At 40.4% G+C, this 24,466-nt stretch overlaps 1 protein-coding gene across 1 annotated transcript in view; it reads right to left on the bottom strand.

Moving 5' to 3' along the window:
• Nucleotides 1–24,466, bottom strand: part of BANK1 (B cell scaffold protein with ankyrin repeats 1) — a 235,995-nt gene that overhangs the window by 149,840 nt on the left and 61,689 nt on the right. The window contains exon 9 of the mRNA XM_027772930.1: nucleotides 14,784–14,980. Coding sequence (XP_027628731.1) covers nucleotides 14,784–14,980 — 197 coding nt within the window. The remainder of the gene's footprint in view (nucleotides 1–14,783; nucleotides 14,981–24,466) is intronic.

Here is a 24,466-nt window from a genome sequence, read left to right as displayed (position 1 = left end):
TTTTCTGTTGGTACCACTCATAACCTCAACTTCTAAATTGTGGACTATCTAGCACATTTCAAATTTGGTATGTCCACTGCCAGACTACATGTCTTCCTCATAGACTGGGTTTCACACAGCCTTCCTCACCTCAGTAAAAGGCAATGAACTCCTTACATCTCTTCTATCAACCTTCTTGGATATACCATGTTTACGTGTTTACTTTCTTTTTCCTCTTTTTTTCTGAAACTTTTAAAAAATTAATCAATTAATTTACATTAATTCCCTGAGCATCACCACAGCATACCAATGAGATTTCCCATCCAGAATATATTACATAGTGGCTTAATCATACGTGTTATCATCAATAATTTTCCATTTCCATTTTCATATATATATATAAACATATATAAATATAAATGTATATAAGCATGTATATATACTAACATATATATAAACACACACATATCTCATATATATATATATATATATATATATATATATATATATATATATATATATATATATATATATATATATATCAATTTTGACCAAGAGTACTGTACCCAGCAAGATTATCCTTCATATTAGAAGAAAAGAAAAGAACATACTCAGATAAACAAAACCTGAAAGAATTTACCAGCACCAGACCAGATCTCTAAGAAGTTCTCAAGGGAGTGCTATACCAGGAAAATTAAATACAGACACACAGAAGTAAGAATTCAAAAATGAAGAAAAGGGCCAACTTAATCATAGGAACCATGTCTGCTTTCTCAGACAGCAGTGTCTACTCACTTTCCTCCATACTCCGTTGCCAGAGAATCAGTAAATCCTCTTGACTCACCTGTAAAACACTGATGTATTTCAAATCTGACCACTTCTCTTTACCGCCATCATCCTAGCCTAAGCTGTTGCCATGTTTCCTCCGTCATCTGCATTATCGAAACAGTCTCTCATCAGGTCCCCTCTTACTGTCAAGACGGTTGAGATCCTGTTCAGCTGAACTCAGAACACACCAGGCCTCTCCTCGGAATTCTGAAGTTCTTACAGGAGCCTGTAAGCTTGTCGGGCTCTGGCCTCAGTTACCCTCTGACCCTAGGTATTACTATTTTCTTTCTCTCCTTTTATTCTGCTTCAGAGACATCAACCAGCTGCTGTTTGGCCACGCACGCCCCATCTCAGGTCTTTTGCACTTGCTGTGCTGTTTTCTCGATCGGAATATTCTCCTTCACAGATTGCAGGTTGTTACTAAAAGGTCCTCTTCCAGCTGAGTACGTCACTACTCGTTTCAAAGTTCGCTTGCCAACTCCTCCACCCACTACTCTATACATGTGGTCCTATTTCTTCTTGCGGAAAACACTAATGTCCACTGGATATGTTATAGGTCTCATTTGTTTGTTTATAGTCTATTTTCCCCTTTAGGGAAGGAGTTTTGAATTTCTAGTGTTTAGAACAATGGCTGGTACCTAATAGGTAATCAATAAATATCTGTGGACTCAGACACTCAATTAATTTGCTGAACTAAAATTAAAAAGACTATTGGCTTTCTGCTCGAGCAAGAATTAATTTATTTAAACAAACCCATAATTTAGTCTTCCAATGGTACTTTCTATTTTCTTTTTATTATAGTTTTAGAGGCAAAATAAGTCAGTCACGATTCTTACTTTCTCATATCCATATATATCAAAGGAAGGGGTTGCTGCCTAAGGACAGAGAAAAATCCTATTGCTCAGACTCAGAGATATGATATTGGATAAATACTCCTTTTTAAATAATATATAGGCCCACATGGTTTGGGTATGAAGTCAGACCCTGGGGAGGCTTTTATATAAATGTGAGGTAGAAAACATGACATGACAGGAGCAGAAAAGCATCTACTCGATCTACGTTGGAGGACATCAAATGCCCTTTTCTATCCTCAAGCATCAAGACCGGCTGAAATTCAAAGCCAATTAATAAAGACAAATTTCCAAGAACCATCTTTTCTCAATGAAATTTTCATTCCTCTGCCTTTGCACACCTCCCTTCTGGAAAAGTGCTGCCATCGTGTTTATTTCATGAGGTCCACTCTCCGGAGCTGTGGTGTCAATACCGATTGCTTTCACGACGTCTGTGGTTAATTCTGTACTTTCTGAAGCTGCATTTCCTTCTGACCAGCAGGCACGCAAGAACCACTTAGATGATTCTGTTCTACACAAGCTAATTGGTTTGAAAGAAGCCAGAAAAAAAATATGAAAGGGCTCAAGATGAGGTTTCTGAGAAATGTGCCATCTAAGAATTTTAAAAACGTAGGACTCTGGGGTCTGTAAAGGCCATTTTGCCACCACGCGCAGAGACGTGAGCCTCCGTAGGGTACTGGAGGCTCTGCACCGACCTCTGCACCGAGTGGATCTGAGACGCTGAGTACTCTGTGTAGCATGGGAGACCGTCTCAGTCCTAAAAGTTATGTCCTGTCATATTAATGATCTCTATTGGAGAAGAGCTGTGAGCACATGTGTGTTATTTCCTGCTATTATTTTCATGGATTGCCTTGTTACCTGTGGGTATTCAATTAATTTTGCTGTAATGAGCATAAAAATCACTACCTTCTGAGCCAATAGGTAAGCGAATTCATATTGCTGCTTTGCCCTCATATACCATGGCTGCATTCCCAGCACCTATGGCATTTGGTACAATGACTCTCAAAGCAGAAACATGATAAACTCTTCTGAAATATACATCCTCTGTGGCTGCAGTTGCCAGCCCAGCTGTCACCCATCTACTCCAAAACAATGGGAAATGGGCTTCAACCGCAGACTGGCTGGCGAACCCTGGGTCTCAAAATATTTTCTGAAAAGTGAGGATAAGTAGATATTCCTATAAATGTTGCAAGCTAGATTTAATTTTGGAATGAAATTCTGACATCTTGTCAAAAGGCTAAGATTTTCCTCTGCTTGGAATAATGACATGTGGCCTCTGAGGGTAGGCCGTTGCTAGGACAAAGAACCTCGCAGGGTTTACCCAGAGTCACTATTCTCAAAATAATTTTCTTAATAATAAATTTTCTAAAAATACGGATAATACAACTGGGGGAAATTATGAAGTAAAGGAGTAAATAAATCTTGAAATAAGGAAAACAAGTATCTATATTATAAGGAAAGTTTATCTAATTTTTTAAATGAGATGATATTGTAGTATTTCCAATTAAAAAAAACCCAAACACACACACACATGCACACACAAACCTGAGTGACAGAGAGAATCCATGGTGCCTTTTCAAGACATTGAACAAATAAAACAGACATTTATAGGGGCCAACAGGTGGCATTGTGGTTAAGGCACTGGACTCCCACATGGCCAAGTGAGGTTCAAGTACCAGACCTGCTGGTTTACTTTCTTACTTTCTCTATGTCTCTCTCTGGTCAAATTAAAAAATACCACTAATAAATAAAATTAAATAATTCTTAAAAAAAAAAAAACCCAGACACTATATTTGTATGACAAAACTTTACTTGGTTGAACCTCAGGGCTAAATTCACTTGCAGTGATATAAATTGATACCACAATAATCAATCTAAGTGTTAAAAAAATACCTCAGGGACTATTCAGATAGTTTACTTATCTTACTTTTTCCCGGTAATGTTTTCTTCCTTCTTTTTCTCCCCATATAACTAGACTGCTGTGGAGATGAGCTGGATATTGTCCTGACCCTGGCTGATTTGGTCTCCACCAGTGGAGGCCGAGGAACAGCTAAGAACCTAGGGAAACTTGATTAGAACTATATCCTGTGTGTATAAAAAGTGACTATGCAGACTCTGTTAGCTATTCTAGGAAATTTATAAAAATATGAATCATTTATTATACAGTAACATGCCGAGGGAACAGCAGCTGTGGCATCTATGAGTCGTTCTGACTGAGAATTACAAACAGGGTTTTTTTGCTTGACTGTTAAACCAAATTAACCCTATTTCAGAGAAAAGATTATTTTCCACTGTCTCACACACTGGGCTTTCTGACCATAATGGCCAGCCTACTGATAGGCAACCTAGAGACAATGTTCCTAATTCGTATTTTACAGTTCATAAAATAAATTTGGAACAGTCATGATGCTGGTCTGTCTAGTTTCAGTTCTGCCGTCTCACAGATAGTGCAGTAAGTACATAACCTGTGGAGAAACGTGTAAAGAGACAGTCGATCAAAAATCAAGTATTTTCTCTGAGTAAGACAAGGCAGATGTCTCACCAACAACCAGGTCTTCAACGTGCCTAACTTGAAGGTGTGTGGTAGCTCTTTTAGGCTCTACAAATATTTCTTGATGTGTATTTTATCACACCCCCACATTAAATGTCAAAGATTGTTTAAGGTTTATTTTCATTTATTTTGGGGGGTGGGTACCCTTGACAGGTCTTGCCATGCTGTGATCCTACCCCCGGCCTCCCAGATGGCGTGTTCAGGTTGACCCAGGGGTTACACCTGGGCCTCCCATGTGGCCCCAGTATCACCCAGCAGTACCCCACACCTGCACCTAACTCCACTGGGCCTCAATGTTAAGGTTTAAAAACTAGACACATAGACCTTAAACAAGTCAGAGGATAATATATTTTCTGTGAACAAAATCAATAATGAGATTAGATTTTTCTGGTCCAAGAAGTCAGCGATTCTTTCCACAAATGCGCATTTTGTCCTTTAACCAGAGTGCGTCCTTTGTGTTTCCCGACCAAGTTCTTATTTCAAGTCCTATTTAGGATTTATCTTCTGCTTTATATAAAGTCCACATAATTTCAATTGCTCCAAGCATGACATTGCCTCCAGAGTCTTTACAACTTTTGTAGCTGTTCAGACATTTTTACAGCCATCTCCTTCATCTGCCGGGATGCTAGCTACCCCTCTCCTTGTCGCGAACAGGGTAAGCACCTACTGACACTTTCTTCTGCCCGAGGCACGTTGTCCATTGAGAATGCAGCTACCAAGGGCACCAGCCTCAAGGATTCGTGAGCCAAGGAGGAAGAATATTGCACGTTCTCATCATTTACATAGAAATGTAACTTTCCATTGAATGCAAATGTGACTATCGTCAGGAATTCAACCCATGTGCTTTTGTTCAAAATCCCACAACTTTTTGTTTCCAGACAAATCTAACTCCCAGCAGAAATGACGCTATGCCGCCCATTAGACAGTGTTTCATCTAAATACAACACATTATAACCCACCGTAACACACTGATTTGCCTCTTACACTGTGACTTTGAGGGGAAAAAATCTTACATATTTGTTACCATGAGTCTTTTTTTTTTATTGTTATTAGTTGGAAAAGGGCATGTGCACTCACCAGAGAAAGACAAGGAGAGAGAGAAAAAGGGAGAAAGCAAGTTGCAGGTCTAGGACTCAAACCACAATCAGCCATCTGGGAGTTCAGTGCCTTAATCACCACCATACCACCTGCTGACCATCACAAGTCACCTTTTAGAAATCAAAATAAAACAAAAATGCTTAAAATCACAGTGGGAATACATTCCCAATTTAATATAAACCTTTTCATCTATGTAGGGACAGTTTTTTTCCTCCTCTTTAGCTACTTGGCTTAATGCTTTCAATTTTACTTTGATCATATATTGTAAGATTCAATAGCATTATAGATAAAGTTTATATATTACCAGAATATAAATACTGAAGGTGAATAATAAAAGTTGATATGTTAACTGTATGTGATTATAGGAAAAACAAAAATGCACAGTAGTTTTTGTGTTTTTTTTTTTTTGGTAGAAGTTTTTACCTTAGGGCACATGCACTTGGCTAGAGACAGAGAGAGAGAGAGAGAGAGAGACAGAGACAGAGACAGTGAGAGAGAAAGTGAGAAATTACCCACCCTAGGGAGAATGGCCATGCCACAATCCCTACTCCTCCATTCTCCTCCTAGAATCTTGGGCATGCACACGCATGCGCCCGGCCTAAGTTTCAAACTGCCAGGTTCAGGACTCGAACCACAGTCAGCCATATAGGAGTCCAGCTAGCTGCTAAGCCATCTGCTATCTCCTGCAGTAATTTTTAAAAGAATTACCAAGTGGAAAATATTTGGGCTTACATGAGAAATCCAGCCCTGACAGATTAGTATGTAACCCCACAAATGACACTGTCTTGGAAGCCTAATTCTAGATCTGTAAAATGAAGCTAAAAATACCTACTTCAGACAGATTCACGGAGCATCTAAGTATGATGTCTGACAAAGACGCATTCAACACAGGCTGGTTTGTCTCCTCTGCTGTTTCTTACTTCAGGTTAGACTGACATGGAATTAAAGGAATGGGCTTGAGGTGGGTGAATTCGAGATGCCCTCCAGGTGCCTCATCTCAAGGCTCTGAAATTTGTTGAGTGATTAGGAACAGCCAATTGGTCATTTCAACCAGGTGAGTATTTACAATCAGATGAGTATTTATAGTCAGTAAGAGTCGTGCTGACCCTGGGTATTTTCATAGCTGTGTGTTTCTGTGGGCATGTTCTTTAAGGCATGCCCCTCACCTATGGTATTTCTAATGCCATTACTCAAATCATCCATTTAAATAACTTACAATAATTATACTGCGGGTGAGAAAATGAAATAAATTGTATCCTCGTGGTCAGTAATTGGTCACTGGCTACCGAGTTTATTAAATGAAACGGCTCACTTCTCCTATAGTCACAATAGAAGTGTATAATCTCTTTTCCTCCCTTGACCTTTGCAATAAAATAGCAAGCACATGTTTTATTTACCAACTGGTCCCTGCCATGTAAATGTCCAATGTTGCTAGACTGAATATATTACAAATTAGAAAATTGGCAAATACAGACATAAGAAAATAAATTGCAGTAGGAACAATATAAACATGAAATCACAAAACAGCTTTAGGTATTCAGATAAATGATGAGTAAGTGTGGTAGATGACATTTTAATGCATTGCACTGGTCTGAATCTAGTTCTTAGAGGATAAAAGTTGTCTGTGGAGGATTTGGAGAGTCTCAAGAAGATTAAGTGTGAGTATTGACGGTAAAATACTGGAATATTTGCCAAAATCAAAACCACTTATACTGTGATAATAAACAATTCTTTCATTAGTGGTAAGTTCCTGGAAGCTAGTCATTTCTTTTAATGCTTCTTCAATCTAAATCCTAGTTTTCCATGGTCACTTCTCTGAAAGAACTATAGAAACACGATGTACATTATCTGCAACAAGAGCGATATCCCACTCAACACTATGTGGAACATAGACTAAACAGAACATACTTCTTGCCTCCAGGAACTGAAAATTGGAAAAATCAACACCAGTTGGTTGATTAATTCATTGCACACGTCTGTAGTGAACTCATGGTATTTGGAAAAAACTGTTTTGGTACTAGGGACATTTGTGGTCAATAAGATAGTAGACAGTCCTTTCACAGGAATTCAAATTCTATTGAACAGACAGACCTAAAAAACAAACAAACAAACAAAAACCAGACAACAAGAAGAACAAAAATACCCCACAAGTGTTTACTGTAAGGGGAAGAAGCTCCAAGAAGGAAGAGAGGGGCCTTCTAAGACGGAATCACAGAGCAGCCCAGAATCAGAGCTCACTTCTGCCAGAGCTTATTATTGGCCAAGCATGCTGCTTTTTGATATCTATTTATAACTACTTCTCCTAATAATGCTGCCAAGAGAATGTTATCTTTTTTTCCTTTAATGTCGAAACTTAAGAGAGATGAGCTAATTTGTCATGGTAAAATATTTCACACGTGCTATCTTTAACTCCATTTTACAGATGAAGAAACAGAAGTACACAGAGGCTAAGTACTGAGTTGTCGGGAAAGTCCTGACACATTTTTCATAGTAAAACATATAGAAAAATACGTCATGACTTTTCTGATGACCCAGTAACTTACTAGGGGGACTTGTCTAGAAAGTAGTGGAGCCAGTAAGTAGACCCAGGCAGGAGGCTGTAGAGCACATGCCATCAGCCACCATCACATTACGGTGAGTTTCAAGGAGACGGTGTAGACTCACCAAGCTATGACAACGTGTGGTGAGATTAGAAGATGCATAGTGGGAGCACACACCTGCAACTCTCTCAGTGAATGTCTCTTAGCATCAGTGGAGTACAAACTGGGACTTGGGCATGATGAAGAGACTAGGATATTTTCATTAGGAGGAAGGGAATTCTAGGTAAAGGTAACAGCATGAAACAATGAAACAGACGTTGGTGGGTAAGTGTGCAATTACAGAGAAGGCTAAGACTGCAGGCTGGGGCTCCTTGGTGGTGAGTCTTCAGTAGGAAGCAGGATGGGGGTGGTTTGATGCCACAAGACAGGGAAGGAAGACTCATTAGGAGGTCAGGACAGCAGACCAAATGAGACACAATGAAGGTGCAAACCAAGGGATCAGAAAGAGAATGAAAAAGAGGAAACAAGTGATAGATGATGTGGAAGTAGAACTGTCAAAGACTGCGATAGAATTAATGACCTTAGTGGGAGTTTTGTGACAGAGAGACTGTGAGCATGGGCACTTGTGCCCATCATTACTAGATGCTGAAAACGACTTTCAAGTTCTAGGTCAGGGAGGCCGGACAGTGGTTTAGCAGTAACACAGTGGTCTGTGAGGCTGACCCACGTGGGAAGGTTCAAGGTTGGCACCCACCCATCAGCCAGGGTTGGCTGAAGCTAGGGTGGACTGTGGCATGAAGACTCCCCTGTTAGGGTTGCATTTTTTCCCCTCTCTTTTTCAGTCACAGAAGGAAGAAAGGAAGAAATGTAAAAAGTTTTAGGCCAAGAAGAAGTCAAGAAGCAGGTAATTATGCCATTAATAAGGACAGGGGACAAAGCATCACTTGGGGATGTTGAGGTCTAAATGCATGTAGTCTGTCCTTACCTATCCTTAATGACTTACCTACCATCATGCAAGAAGTGGAGGATGCTCCTCTGCTGACAGGGTAAGGGAAGAACAACAGAGGGGTCCATGGAGGTTCAGGAAAAGGGCAGGTCAGGGAGAGCAAGTCAAAGCTTGTGCAAAGGAAATCTAGAGGAATCTATTAGATCTGTGTACGGTAATTTATTATCAGCCTTTGTCAGGGTAGTATAAGTAGCGGGCTGGGTGCAAAGCTTTGAAATAAATGACAAAAGTAAATGTGTGTATGGAAAGTACACATGTGTGCATGCATACAAACATACACACATGTATTTAAAACATGTTTATTCAGGAAAGAACCAGTAAAATGGGAGAAATGACTGACACAAAAGACAGGGTATGATTGATGAAGAGGTCTAAAGTTGATTAGAATAACAATAAATCAAAAGAAAAGGAGATGAATAAAATATGGTTTTTGTGCATATGTAAGTCGACTATATGTATTTAATGCTTTCTCTTTTATTTCATCAAATCCTAAAAAATACCCTGTAAGAAATTATTTTTGCCCGAGGGTCTAAAGTTGGGTTTGGGATGAAGTTCAGTTTAACATCCAGAGCTGGCTGAATCCCAAGGCTCTATGAGGAGGGAAAGATGGAAAATATGAGAAAAGGAGTTGAGAGCTTACATTGTACATTTAAAGCTGCAAAATGAGGGTGGTGGAATTGGGTTTGAGGACACAGGGAAGAGTAAAATTCTGTAATAGCCACTATGGTGCATTTAATGGGATTTTAGAAAGAGATTACTAAGTGGCTCCTGCAGCAGAAGCACATGAATTTGTAATAGGCAGCAAGTCCAGTTATGCAACGTGTGTCTTCAATTCTAACAGAACATCGATACTGAATGAAGGCCAGAATGCCTAACCTCATTGTAGGCTGGTCTGTTAAAAATACATGCTGAAGAGAGCAGTTGGCCGATTTGTCTATAAATTCCCTGAAACTAAACTTTCCAAAATCAAAATACATAAAGACTATGAACAGTTATTTACAATAGGAAGAAGGATATTATTGGAGAGGTGAGATCAAGGAAGTCTTACATTGGACACCGGCTGTCTGTCCCAACAGTGAGTAAATTACACGCTAAACACCTGCCATGCACCTGAGGCGGGGAGGAGGGGAGTCCACTACCTGTTAGGGGCTTCTGGACTTATAATAAAGAAAAACTAGGTATGAAAATTAGGTATGCTTCCATTTAAGTGCAGCTATATAATAATAGTATATACCAAGTTAATGGAACAATCTACTTGGGAATGAAATGGCAAATATGAGGGGTCAGCAGGTGGCATCATGGTTAAACCTCTGAGCTCCCACATGGCCGACTGCGATTGGAGTCCCAGATAGGGTGGCTTGAAAATCATGCCAGGTATGTCTGCGTGTGCTCCCAAAACCCAAGGAGGGGAATGGAGGAGAAGGGATTATGGTGTGGCCCCCCACCCCCACCCCCAGAGTGATTTTTCACTTTCCCACTCTCTGGTGAACGTATTCCCCTACGGCCAAAAACGAAACACAAACATCTTAAAGAAAGAAAGAAATGGCATATATAAAGTACTAAGTGAACACCACAAAAAACAAGGCAAGTAAAGGGCCAAGAAGAGAGCACGTTCACTGGGCCTGAAGGCAGAGCTCGACTGTAGCAGGAGAGCTCGAGGTTTAGCAGGATAGCAGCCATTTTGAAATTAAGAAAGGCCTTTGACAAGAACGCTCTGACCCAGTGCTGAGTCACGGGGAGGTCTGTTTGAGGAATGGACAGATGAGAAACCAGGAGTGGGTGTTTGAAGGAATCAGGATAATGACTCAGGGAAAAGCGATGGGCCGGATTGGTTGCAGTTGTAGTGAGGAACGATTTGTACCTGCTTGTACCTTATACCTATAAATACTGAGGACACGTTGAGCTTTTTGACACAGTTCGGTGGTACCGGCTGGCTGTCTCCCTGTATCTGGTTACAGAATAAACTCCCTTCTCCAGCCTCTGCCTCTCATTTCACTGACCATGAAAAGAAGCTGCCAAATTTAGTGTGGTCAGTGACACAACTGCTGGGTAAAAGGTTTCTTACATTAGTCAGGTAATCATGCTCTACAGTAGCGGGATGTGGGGAGCCGCCCACATCAAAATGGCTGTCATGACCTTCACTGCTTAAGAATGGCCGGTGCGACCTTGACACAGACACCAGGAATGCAGACCCCCTGGTTCACACAGAACTGGCAGGTCCTCAATAAGGTCCGCTGTAAACCCCGCCTACCTCCCTCTACCTTGTGTATATAAGAAAGCGCTCTAGCCCTCAATAAATGAGCGAAACCTTTACATCAAGAGCTGTGACACTGTGAGCTGTGATACTTCTTTCGCTCCCGTGCTGAGACGCTGCGCCGGTTCCAGACCTCCGCCCCCTCGCTCGAGTTTCCCTGCCCGATTCGTCCCGCGGGTTCGGGACAGCGGGACTCCAACTGCTTCAACACCTTCCCTTCCATATCTTCACTGCAAACCCTTGACCACTCGCTAAGTAGCAGAGTGTGTTAGTAGACACTAGGGAATGACAGAGTCTCAGTCTCTCTCACCCAGCCACCCACTCCCCCACACACTGGAGCCCTCATCGGCAGGTCCTAAGAACAGTGTAGGGTTAGGTCGAGGAGAGCAAGCTGTCCTAGGAGTCTCATCACAGACACGTGCAGTAGAAAGATTCCCAGAGGTCCTCCTCCTGAAAAGCATCTTGAGAAATTACACAAAAAGCTGATTTTCCTACTGTTCAAATTTCCCTAAACAACTTTATTTGAATAAGATCTCACTAAGATTTACATCAAACAACATGAGTGAACACTGAGTGGAAGAAAAGCGTATTTTCTTTATTTTTTTATAAAAAAAAGAATTATTTAACTTTATTTACTTATTTAATTTGATCAGAGAGGAACAGAGAGAGAGAGAGAGAGAGAAGGAAAGCAAGAAAGCAAGCCACCAGGTTCAAGACTTAAATCATGGTCTGCCATGTGGGAGTCTAGCACCCTTAACCACCACACCACCTGCTGGCCCTGAAAAGAGTATTTTCTGGATAATAGAAGAAAAGGTTATTTTCTGGAAGCAAATAATAGCTCTTGATTCTCCCATTCCACAGATAAAGAGGCATTTTTCTAATCTGTTTATATACTGATGAAATCAGTTCTTAAAATTCATTAAATTTTCTTATTATATTTTGAATTTGCTATAGGGCATGAGTGCTCACCAGAGATAGAGAGGGAAAGTGAGAAAGCAAATCATCAGTTCTGGGATTCGAACCATGGTCAGCCATGTGGAAGTTCAGCACCTCAACTGCCATGTTACCTGCTGGCCTCAATTAAATCATTTTGTCAAGAGTTTTCAACTGACAGGGATGGATGGGGTAACTTACATGAGATATTATGGTATTACAAGAAATATTATGGTATTTTGTTTAAAACATACTATGGCTTGTTGTACACTTTAAATTTCAAAGTACCTTTCAATCTGAGTCCAAGTTTCAGTTTGTTCTTAATTTCTCATTTCTGTATTTAAAAAATATGTTTCTGGGGACCAGCAGGTGGCACGGTGGTTAAGGCACTAGACACTCCCACATGACTGACCACAGTTCGAGTCCCGGACCTGGTGGCTTGCTTTCTCACTTTCTCTCTCTCTCTCTTTCTCTGTTTCTCACTCTGGTTAAATTAAATGAATGAATGAATGAAATGAAGTAAATAATTCTTTTAAAAATACATTTCCAAGGGACTGAATTGATTGTCACTATTGCTATTTGCTATCTGAAATTCTTTGGGCCTTACTCCAGAACCATGTTAAGCACATTGTGCTTCCTACCCAGTGGTGGGTTTCCAAATCTTTAGTGCCCTGTTAACCTACGTTTCACATGAACTCTCATAGAAGACATCATCGGAGACAGAAAAATGGCTAAATAGCTGGGAGATTACGATAAGTTATAGAGACCTATGGTATTATGATCCGGTAATGGTACTGAAAACATGAAAGACACAGGTGCTAATTAGACCACGTTAATGAGAACACAAAAGCTATTCATTCATTATGATGAGGCTCTGTTGGTAGGTTATGTATAAATCACTGACTTCTCCAAGGAAAATAGTCATGAAGCAATGTAAAAAATGTAGTTTGAGATATCTTTCCTCCTCCTCCTTTGCTGAAGTCCACCATTGGCTTTAAAGTAGAGAACAGGGTTCTGGAAAATTGTATACAGATGCCCAGGAACTAAGGAACTACTGAAAAATAGGATTATGGGAAAATATCCAGATGGAATCAACTCTCGACCTACCTGAGGTAAAGATCATGTACTTCTACCAAATAACTACGTATAGTGGGCAAGTGTTAAAATAAACTTACACATTCAGTAAATCAGGACTAGAGAAACACCAGCATGTGTGAGAATCACTATGTAAAATTCTTCCAGGAATAAAAATAATGCTTACTTTGGTATTTGAAGGACAAATACTAAAAATTAGCACTCTATCAATTTTCATTTCAAAACATCATGTTCTATACTTTTTAAAAATACAGACTAAAGACATCTTATTTTAATTTTAGGTAATGGATGATATTTATACTTTCCTGGTAATGATTTTGCTATTTCTCAAAAATAGGAAAAAACTACCTGGATTGTTATTTGCCCCTAGAAATCAGAGTCGAATACTAGATTGACTTAAGTTGAGCATTAGGACACATGCTAAAATAACCGAAAGCTACTTGGTGAGCATTTAGAAGTCCCATATTACCTGTTCAGTGACAATGAAATGATTTCTATTCTGAGAAACCAAAGACAATTTTTAATTTTTAAGACAGGGTCTCACCACATCTGCTCCTGCCTCAGCCTCCTGATTATACAAATGCATGCCACCATTCCCGGCATTTTAGGGTGGACCGGGAATTGAACCTGAAGCTTCCATACGGCCTCAGCCTGCTGAGTAGCAGCACCCACCAGCAAACCCTACCATAGCTGAGCCCAGGACAAATTGTGACATGTCTACCAGCACAATCATTGTCCTATTGTATTCTCCTAAGCGCTATCACAAGTACAATTCACTTTCTGATGCAAAAGGTGTAGTTTTGTTACAAAGAAAACCATCATTTTTCTACCTTTGATTATGGAAACACAGAGATAATAATCACTCCTAAAAATCTTCCCTTCTTACATGGTCACTGAGGACAGAATTAGGACTATGTTTTCCCAAAGTTGTTTCCAGGGGGCCTCGAAGAGTCAAACCTATGGACACTAATAGAAGCCTAGACACATTAACATGCACGTAAATAACATTCATTTTGGTCCACCTATAGTGGGACGCTAGCTTCTGTCCCAGGGACACTAAGCCTTCTTATCTCTGAGAGTAAAGCACCGATACTCTTTTGTCGATTTCTCTCAGGAACAGAGATGTGTGTTTTTCTTGAACCAATCACTAAGAATTTCAACTCCAGCTATAACCTACAGGCTTCAGCTTCCAGATCCCTCCTTTTTGGGCCAGGCCACGTAGAGGACTCCTGTGCTGATGGACAGCTCTCCTGCTCCCAGAACTGAATGAAAGGAATCACCTCAGCACACGGAAAAGCACTTGGTCTTTTCTGGGCCACGTCACTTCCTCTTGTGCTCGGTAATGAACTGCATTAGTTACTATTTCTGCAGAGTTGGTTATCTCGAGACGTTGCCATTACAAAACTTACCTCCTGAAAAGAGTGTTCTGAAGATTGAGCTTTCACTCAACAGCATAAAAAGCTGAGACTTAACACAGTGAGAAATCTTGCAAAGGAAGTAAACTTAAGCAACATGGATGAACTGTTCATGCACGCAGTAGCATACTTTTCAAAGAACGTGAGTATGCACCTGTGCACACGCGTACACCCCCCCCCCCCCACGTTACTTTATAAAAGGAGGTTTGAGACATAATGGGGAAAAAACTCACCGAAAAGTCTTCAAAGATTTTCATGAGCTCCTCTTGACCGTGCCTTTCAGCAACACGCGCTGGGTCTGAGCCCTCCATATTTTTCATCTGCGACGCCCAGGCTGCTCCTGAACATTGAAGCAAATGAAGCGCCAGGTTCTTCAAGCCAAACTTGGCTGCACAGTGGAGGAGAGTGGGAAGTTCTTCGAAGTGAGTATCTGCAAGCACGGGAAACAACAGGATCTACGTGCTGAAATTATATCTGTGATTCCACAAAAAGTCAAATGCAATTCACTCCTCAAAGTTACTCCCCCAAATCAAAGAGACATTTAGTAGAATTTTTCATATAAGAAACCATTGGTGGTTTGAGGATTAGAGATCCTTCTTACCTTTTGGTATTTCGATCTTAAACTAAATATAAACTAATATTCTCACTAGCAGTCACGTACCACCCTTACTGGTAGGGTAAATGCAAAGTCAAATTAAGCTGTAATCGCTCTTTTCGAATGTACTTCCACCTTATCTTTCACACAATAAGGAAAGTCTATCAACTCATCTATGGAGCTGTTTTGTTGCCATATCTAGTCTGCTGCCTTCTGAAGCTGAAATAAGCAAGAAATTTCTGGAAGCGTTATTTAGAGTTCTATAGGAAAACTTTTCTTTCAAAACCAAACTGCAACAGAAAACACAGTTGACTATTTTCAGAAACAGCTCCAGTATGGGAATTTCCAATAAGGCTTGACAACTTTTATATCAGTGTTTCAGAATCGAATGCCGTTAATTACTTACCAATGATCAATTGGAGGACATGTATTGATAAGGCATAGGTATAAAATGGAGGGTACAGACTGCCATCCCAAGGACAAATTGGTGATGATTTACTATGGCATGTTTGCGCACCCAGCGGAGGGAAAACGCTGCAGAAATGTCACTCCGGCTTATAAGGGCCATGGCAGCATCAAGCAGTGTGAAGACTTAGAGCAACAGCAATAAACTCATCAAAGCAAAAGTCCATTCTTGCCCTGCAGAATTCTAAAGTCATGGAAAAGGACTACCTTGCAACGTTCCTGAAAGTAGTGAATCTGCATAGCCTCTTTACTTCTTTGTTATTTTGTCAACAACAACAACAAGTAATAAAAGAATGATGGGAGGAAGAAAGGGGCCCAGCCACAGCACTGCACAGATGTTACCACTGCGTGTGGGGCAGAAGACTGGGGGGATACCAGGTTCGATTCCTTGACTCGCCCGGGGAACATGGGTGTGGCTGTGTGCATCTTTAACCCCGGCTCACTGGGACAGGCTGGGCCCGGAGAATGCCAACACTGAGATTCTGTTGAAAATGCTTATCTCGGTCTCTGTTTTTTTCTCTTTTTCTCCCTCCTCTCTTCCTTCTTCTTTTTTTTTTTAAATCTCGCTCTCAAACAGAAAAGAAATGGAGGAAGAAAGGAAGGGAGGAGGGAGGGTGCTAATAAGGGAGGGAACAAAGACACTGATAAACCTATTTATGCTTTTTTTAAAAAAAAATTCTATCTTCCATGAATGAGAGAGACAGCGAGACTGACATCCCCAACAGTCTTGAAGTCATGGCCCAGCTCTAGTCAGGCCCAGAACATGGGTACATGTGTGTGCTGAGACACGAGGAGGTCTCAGGACACAAACTCAGACCCTTCCCACGTGGGGGTGTCTGTTTACCTCTGCGCCATGGTCCGCCCCAGTCTCTCACGTGGTAGGCAGTGGATGGAAAGTTGTCATGCATCTTATACACATAGATAAAAGTTGACATTGTTTAAGGTAAGTGTCAACTTTCAAAATAAAAATAATGCATTTTCTTAAAAAAGGTATTAATATACAATGTTCTCTTTATTTGCATTGGAATGCATTATAGACATACGATTTCCTGTTAATAATTATGCTAGGCCCAAGTCAATAAAGAAAACTATTTTCATAATTACAGCAGATTTTTACATATTTTAATCATCTTGCTCTGCCATGCCCAACTGTACAACATAGTAACAGCATCATCACTTGCCAACCAGTGCCTCTTGCACTTTCCTGCCCACTGGTATTCTGAGAAATTTTTTTTTTTTGGAGAGGTTTTCACTATAGGGCGTGTACGCTTGCCAGACAGACAGAGAGAGACATAGAGACAGAAAGCGAGATTGCATGCTGCAATCCCTTCTCCTCCATTCTCCTCTTGGGATCTTGGGCACGCATGCACACGTGCCCGGTGTGAGTTTTAAGCCACCGGGTCCGGGACGTGAACCACGGTCGACTACGTGGGAGTCCAGCGACATAGCCATTAAGCTAACTGCTGGTTCCCTGATAAATTTTTAAATCATGGTCAATACAGCTTCAGGTGTTCTCTTCATTAATACATTTTTAATCATTATAGGAATGCATTCACCTTTTAGCCTCATCCACCACCTGCCAGTAAATTGCTCAAGTTAATGTAATATAATACTAATAACCACAAACTTCATTAAGAATCTTACTTTTAGTGTTTATTTCGTTCTGCCAGGAGTGCATGTGTGCAAGAGACAGAGAGAGATAGCACTACAAACGGGGTCTCGAACACAAGATCCACCCCAGCCTTCAGCCAGCCCAGATCATGGGCAGGTGTGGTGGGCATACTCAGGGAAGTCTTCAGGCTTGAACTGGGAACCTTCCCAAGTGCTTCATTTTCCTGCTGTGCTACCTCTGCCCCAAGAATCTATTATACGTTTATGTACCAGAAAAACTAACGAGTGCTGACAAGTGGTCAGAGTTTGGGGGGTACCTACTTTCCTTCCTTCCTTCCTTCCATTCATCCATCCATCCATCCTCCCTCCCTCCTGCCCTCCTTCTCTTCCTTCCTTCTTTCTTTTATTTATAATTTCCCAGAGGGTATATGTACTTCAAAGAGAGAGGGAGAGAAAGTCAAAGCACCCATTTTGGGGAAGGTCATGCTGCAATCCCTTCCTGTCCGTTTCTCCTTTGGGGATTCTGAACACACGTGCACATGCATTCCATGTATTTCTCAAGCCACGAGGTCCAGGACTTGCACAGGAATTAGCTGCACTAAGCACTGTGCCACTGTCCTGTCCTGGGGTACATTTCTTAGCAGTCTTGTCCTCCAATCCATGTTTGCTGACACATTCTATTGACAGGATTACATTGCTGATATTGATACTATGAAGTTAGGAGTTCAGCTTTCATATCCAAACTTGTAGGGCTCTTGAGATAGATAATTCGACATATATAAGGTGCCTAATAAGGTGGCTAAAACAGAACAGCACTCAGTAAACATTACTGCCCTCCCCTTCTCACTTCTGCATCAAATAACTTAAAGCACTCTAGTCCTAATTCATTTTGCCTCATTCTTGTGATCCCTAATTCTTTTGTTGATTCCAGACTCTTTACCATCCTGAGAGTTTGACCTTAGAGCAGTTGGTCCTTTATGTGATACTGAATCAGTTTCAGACCACAAAAATGATAACTCACAGCAATACTTTTCATTGTCTCGGATGAAGTTATATCGCTGATTTCCACTGAACAGGAAAACAGGAAATGACTCAGCCTGCTAATGTACATAGACAATAATTAGGATTTCTAATTGAAAAAAAAAACCAAAAAACCAAAAACCTGGGCCAGCCCATGGCATGGTGGTGGAGGTGGCTGGGTGCCATAAAGCTGATGGCACAGTTCAAGTCCTAGACCCAGCAGCTTGAGAAACACACAAGATACGTGTGTGTGTGTGTGTGTGTGTGTGTGTGTGTATGTGTGTCCAAAACTCTGAAAGGACAGAAATGGATGAGAAAGGATTGTGGTATGATCATGCCCCATGGGGGATGCTTTCTCACTTACCCTCTCTCCCTCTCTGTCTCACTTCAGCAAAAACACATATCCTCTGGTAAATTTTCACAAAAGGATTAAACGAAATATGACCTAATTAACCCCTCAAACAATGTGAAAGATTCACAAAAGCTATATTTTTTAACATAATTAAAAAATTATACTATTATTTTAATAGTATAATTATAATAAAAAATAATTAATGCTAATTAAATCACAACCTGTAGGATAATTTTTGCAGAGCATCAAATTAAATATACTCAGTATACACATGTGCTGTTATATTAATATTCATTAATATTCACCGCTATCCCTTCTCCTCCATTCTCCTCTCGGGATCTTGGGCACGCATGCACACACATCCAGTGTGAGTTTCAACCACCAGATCTGGGACTCGAACCACAGTTGACTACATGGGAGTTTAGCAACACAGACATTAAGCCAACTGCTGGTCCCTAAAAATTTTTCTGATATTGCATATTTCAAATACTTCCTTTTCTTTTAAAATGATAATATACATATCTCTGATGAGATTTTCTTCTTTTCATATACATTGTTCAACTTTTACACTATATTCTGTAACGTGTTTATCACAGCTATTTTAATGTTCCTATCTGATCATTTTAATATCTCAACCATTTCAGTGTCTGCTCTTTTTGACTGTTTCTTTTCTTGACTATGGGTTACTTTTTCTTCCTTTTCCATTTTCCTAGTAATTTCTTGTTATAATATATTAGGTGCTGGACACTCCCACATGGCTGACCTCGGTTCGAGTTCTGGATCTTGTGGCTTACTTTCTCACTTTCCCTCTCTTTTTCTCTGTGTCCTTCGCTGGTTAAATTAAAATAAGTGAATGAATAGTTAAAATAAATAATTCTTTGAAAATATATCAGGCACTATGTTAAAAGACTGGAGTAAGTAACACTGACTCCTCACAATAAGGCACACCCTTTTGTAAATCAAGACAACTACAGGTGGGGATGAGTGAAATGAATCCACAGATGAGCCGAGCATGGTCTTTCTGCGGCCTCACTTGGAGTCAGTTAACTGCTGACCTCAAATATCTTGCACAGTTTGGGATCTGAAACCTGGTGAGACTCAAGAGATTTCCATTGCTTTGCAGACCAGATGCCAGCTTTTCCTTTGGTCACTAGAAATGTCTATTCCTTCTCCAGTCCTACTTCAAAATTCTTTTAAGTTGAGACCAGCAGGTGGTGTGGTAGTTAAGGTGCTGGACTTCCGCATGCTTGACTATGGATTGAGTCTGGACTCGGATGCTTGAAACTCATGCCGGGTGCATGTGTGTGCCCAAAACTCTGATAGGAGAATGGAGGAGAAGGAATTGTGGCATAGCCATCCCCCTTGGTGAGTGATTTCTCACTTACTGTTTCTCTCTGTCTTTCTGTCAGACATATACATCCTATACCAAAAATTTCTCTCAAAAAAAAAAAATTCTCTTGAATCAAAACATTTTGATCAGTTTCTGCGGGACTTGTCAGTTAAGGCAGATACCATACCATCTTGATAGCCTGGAGGTATTTCTTCCATCTTTTCTGTCTCTGTATTTTGAACCTGGGCTTTCCATCTGGTGAAAGCTCAGAAAGATTTGTCACAGTAACCCTGTCCCACTCCCATACGTCAAGAGCCACTAGATGGCCTGTAGCGAAGCCTCTTGGTGTTTTAAGGCCCTCTCAGCTTCTCTGTTCCCCTCAGCCTTCAGTACGCTAGCTCTGTGCACTGATGACAGCTTAGTAAAAGGAGGTGGTGGGTGGGGCAGCTCACTTGTCACTGAGGGTTCCTTGGGATTCTTATTCATGACACACTAACTTAAATATGGCCATAAAAGTTGCTGCGTGTTCTGCTGGTTTCTCTTTCCTGTCATCTATGAAAAGTCCTCTTTGTCTTGTTAGTCCATCAAGGATTAAAGCAGTCATAATTTTTTTGTCTCTTGTGAAGGATCTGTCACTCTGGAATTCAGTTCATATATGGCTTTTGTCATCAATTTTCTTCTGGGTTAAAAAAAGAAACTGATTTTGAAGATGATCTTGCTGGTTCTTGTTACTGAGGGAAAAACAGTCTTATGATATTGCCCATCATAATCAGCAGCAGAAGTTCTGTTAGTCTCGGTTCATACACTAGTTCTTCTAATTTTTTGAGAGAGAGAGATTTTTGCTATAGGTCGCATGTGCTCACCAGAAAAACAAAGAGACACAGAGGTAGAAAGCGAGAAATCACCCCCCGGGGTGATGGCCAAGTGGCAATCCCTTCTCCATTCTTCTCTCAGGATTTTGAGCAATGATTTCACATGCATCCAGTGTGAGTTTAAGCTGCTGGGTCCAGGACTTGAACCATGGTCAACTACATGGGAGTCCAGCAATGTAACCATTATGCCATCTGCTGGTCCCTACACTGGTTATTTCTTAAATGCACAGCATTTACATTACAATTTGTAATCTTGTTTGTTAGATTAAAACAGATTTGTGGGCCAGCAGGCAGCATGGTGGTTAAGGTGCTGGACTCCCACATCGCTGACCACAGTTCAAGTCCCAGATCCAGCATCTTGAAAATCACACTGGGCATGTGTGCACACATGCCCCAAATCCTGAGAGGAGAATGGAAGAGAAGGGATTGTGGTGTGGCAAAAGCCCTGGGGAGTGATATTTCACTTTTTCTCTTTCTGTCTTTCTATATCTGATGAACATACACACCCTATGGTCAAAACCTAAATATACACACATGTACATATATATATGTATGTATATGTGTGTGTATGTGTATGTGTGTGTATGTGTATATACACACACAAGATTTGATAGGAAGATACCAGAACCTTTTAGAATGTGCTTAGTCTGCAGGTAACGCTTCATTTCATGGCCATGTTTATTTCAGGAATACAGAGTCATTGCATCTGTTTTCATTATCAATATGTACATAAAGAAGCCATAATTCACACTAAGTTGGGCAAATTTGCTTTCATTTTTTTCTGGACAGAATTAATTTTTAGTTTTCAGTTGTTTCAGTCAATGTCTATCAAATAATTTCAGGAGAATCGAATAAAATGTCTCAGGGGAATTGTCCAAGGGAAGTTCAATTTACCTATTTTTACAAATAAAAATAAACAGATGAGTTGGCATATAGCAAGGAAATTGAGTCCTATATCTTGTTTGTGCAGAGATGTTTTTAAACTTTTCAAGGTAATCCCTGTAAAAGATAGCCAGTCAGTAGACTGAAGCAATCAAACCAAAGCTTTCAAAAGATTAACCTAGCTCACCAGAATGATGAGATGGGAATGTATCCAAGTTTAGAATATAAACATTAAATAAAAATTTAACAAAAAGATGAGCATGGAAATTGGCAATGGATGACCATGTAATATATTATTAGTTCTCATAACTTGTTATCTGGAATAGTAAATATTTATTCACTCAGATTACAATAATCAGTGGCCACCTGAGGACAGAACAATGAACCATCCAGTAAAGATAAAATTAAAAGTTGGGTAATTTGCGTTTTAATCCTAGATCAGTCACTAACTCTGTGGTCCTTAAGAAAGTTTCTTCATCTTCTTAGGTCTCAGTTTCCTCATCCATAAATTAGAGTATGAGAGTCAAAATGATAGGATTTCTGATAATCTTCTGGGTTAGATGCCGTACCACAGACGGTTTAAGCCCACAGCCAGTAGAGTCGCTTTCCCTGGGTATTAATCAAACACTAGATAAAACAATAGGGACAGTATTTGAGCAGGTTGAAAGTAATGATTTTCATTCTTTTCACAGTACGATTTAGAATCTGGTGAATTCTACTATTTCTTTTTTTAATGGATTTTTTTGTTGTTGTTGCCAGAGGACGTGCCTGCTCTTCAGAGACAGAGAGAAAGGGGGAGAGGGAGAAATCCCCGCTCAATGAGGCACGGGCATGCTGCAATCTCTTCTCTACTTCCCATCCTGTTGGGATCCTGGGAATGCACACACATGTGGACCGGCACTGCGGCTGGCCATGTGGGGTGGGCACCTCTAACCACTGGGCTGCCAGGCTGGCCCAAAATGCTAGTATTTCTGTGCATCTGTAAAATGGAAGATTTCCAGGTATGAGAAACGTTTCACTTGTGACAGGAGGAGCATATGCAGTCTGGGGGCGTCACTCCTGGCCTATTGCCACAGCAGACATAGCTGCGGTTTAGCACTTCAAGTAACAAAAAGTACTGCCAAGGTTATCAGATTGTTAGAACTTTGATAATCTAAACAAAATGCACAAAGGAAATAATGACCCATCGAAGCCATGGGATGCAGTTCATTATCTTTCATATTACATAAAATACGAGTGAAAAATCCATAAGTAGAAAACACTTTACTATTAACCTCACATTTGTATTCCCCTCATTAGCTGTTACAACTGAACCCTTGTTACTAACATTCTCTTAAATATTTAAGAGAAAAAAATTAAAGTTGTATCTACTTTGTAGCTCTCTTGTTATCTTTAGAAACTTCATATGAGCTGTTCTTCCTTTCAAATGTTTTACCTGAAATGGTTAACTTCTTATTCTGCATTGTATTCACATGAATCTCAGTTTCTTACTAAAGCAAAAATAATATATTTTACTGTCTTAAATTCTTTTTTATGAGAGAGATTTTTTGTTATAGGGCACGTGCACTTGCTGGAGAGACAGAGAGACAGAAAATGAGAAATCACCCAACAGGAGGCATGGCCATGCTGTAATCCTTTCTCCTCCATTCTTCTCTCAGGATCTTGGGCACGCATGCATATGTGCCCTGCATGATTTTTAAGCTGTAGGGTCCAGAACTCGAACTAGGGTTGACTACATAAGAGTTCAGCTACATAACCATTATGCCCTCTGCTGGTCCCCATTAAATTCTTTTCTTTTCTTTCCTTTCCTTTCCTTTCCTTTTCTTTTCTTTTCTTTTCTTTTCTTTTCTTTTCTTTTCTTTTCTTTTCTTTTCTTTCTTTCTTTCTTTCTTTCTTTCTTTCTTTCTTTCTTTCTTTCTTTCTTTCTTTCTTTAATTTGGAGAGGGTTTTTGCTATAGGGTACATGCACCCACCAGTCAGAAAGACAGAGAAAGACAGAGAGAAAAAACGCAAGAAACCCCCCCCCCCCCCAGGGGGGATGGCCATACGGCAATACCTTCTCCTCCATTCTCCTCTTGGGATCTTGGGCAAACACGCACACATGCCTGGTGTGAGTTTAAGCGACCAGGTCTGGGACTCGAACTGCAGTCGGCTACATGGAAGTTCAGTGACGTAACCATTATGCCATCTGCTGGTACTGGTCACCATTAAATTCTAAAACATAGTATTTATTTCCTAGGAGAAGCAATATAGTATAGCATTTAAACATTAGGGCTTTAGAGCTAGACTGTGAATTAAACCCCAACGCTAGCATTAACTGGGAGACATTAGGACGAGCTACTTGAACGCCCCCTACGTGTCACTTTTCTCACCTGTCAGTTGAGAATAATAACACCTACAGTCAGATGTAAACCCAGGTCCACTGTATTCCCCCATAGATTAGTACTGCTGACACTCATTTTTGGGGAATTCTATTTATGCACATTCGTTTGCTCATTAAAATGTATTTGTGGGACCAGCAGATAGTGTAATGTTTACATTGCTGTACTGTCATGTAGTCGACCATGGTTCGAGTCCCAGACTCGATGACTTAAACTCACACCAGACATATGTGCATATGTGCCCCAAATCCCAAGAAGAGAATGGAAGAGAAGGGATGGCGGCATGACCATCCTCCCTGGGGAGGGGGCTGATTTCTCACTTTCCGTCTCTCTGTCTCTATCTTTCTGGCAAGCACATGTGCCCTATTGTAAAAACCTCTCTTCCAAAAACAAAATAAAACAAAAAAT

This window comes from Tupaia chinensis, unplaced genomic scaffold (genome assembly GCF_000334495.1).
Source record: "Tupaia chinensis unplaced genomic scaffold, TupChi_1.0 Scaffold000315_1, whole genome shotgun sequence".
Taxonomy (NCBI): domain Eukaryota; kingdom Metazoa; phylum Chordata; class Mammalia; order Scandentia; family Tupaiidae; genus Tupaia; species Tupaia belangeri.
This window is presented reverse-complemented; position numbering and strand designations above follow the sequence as displayed.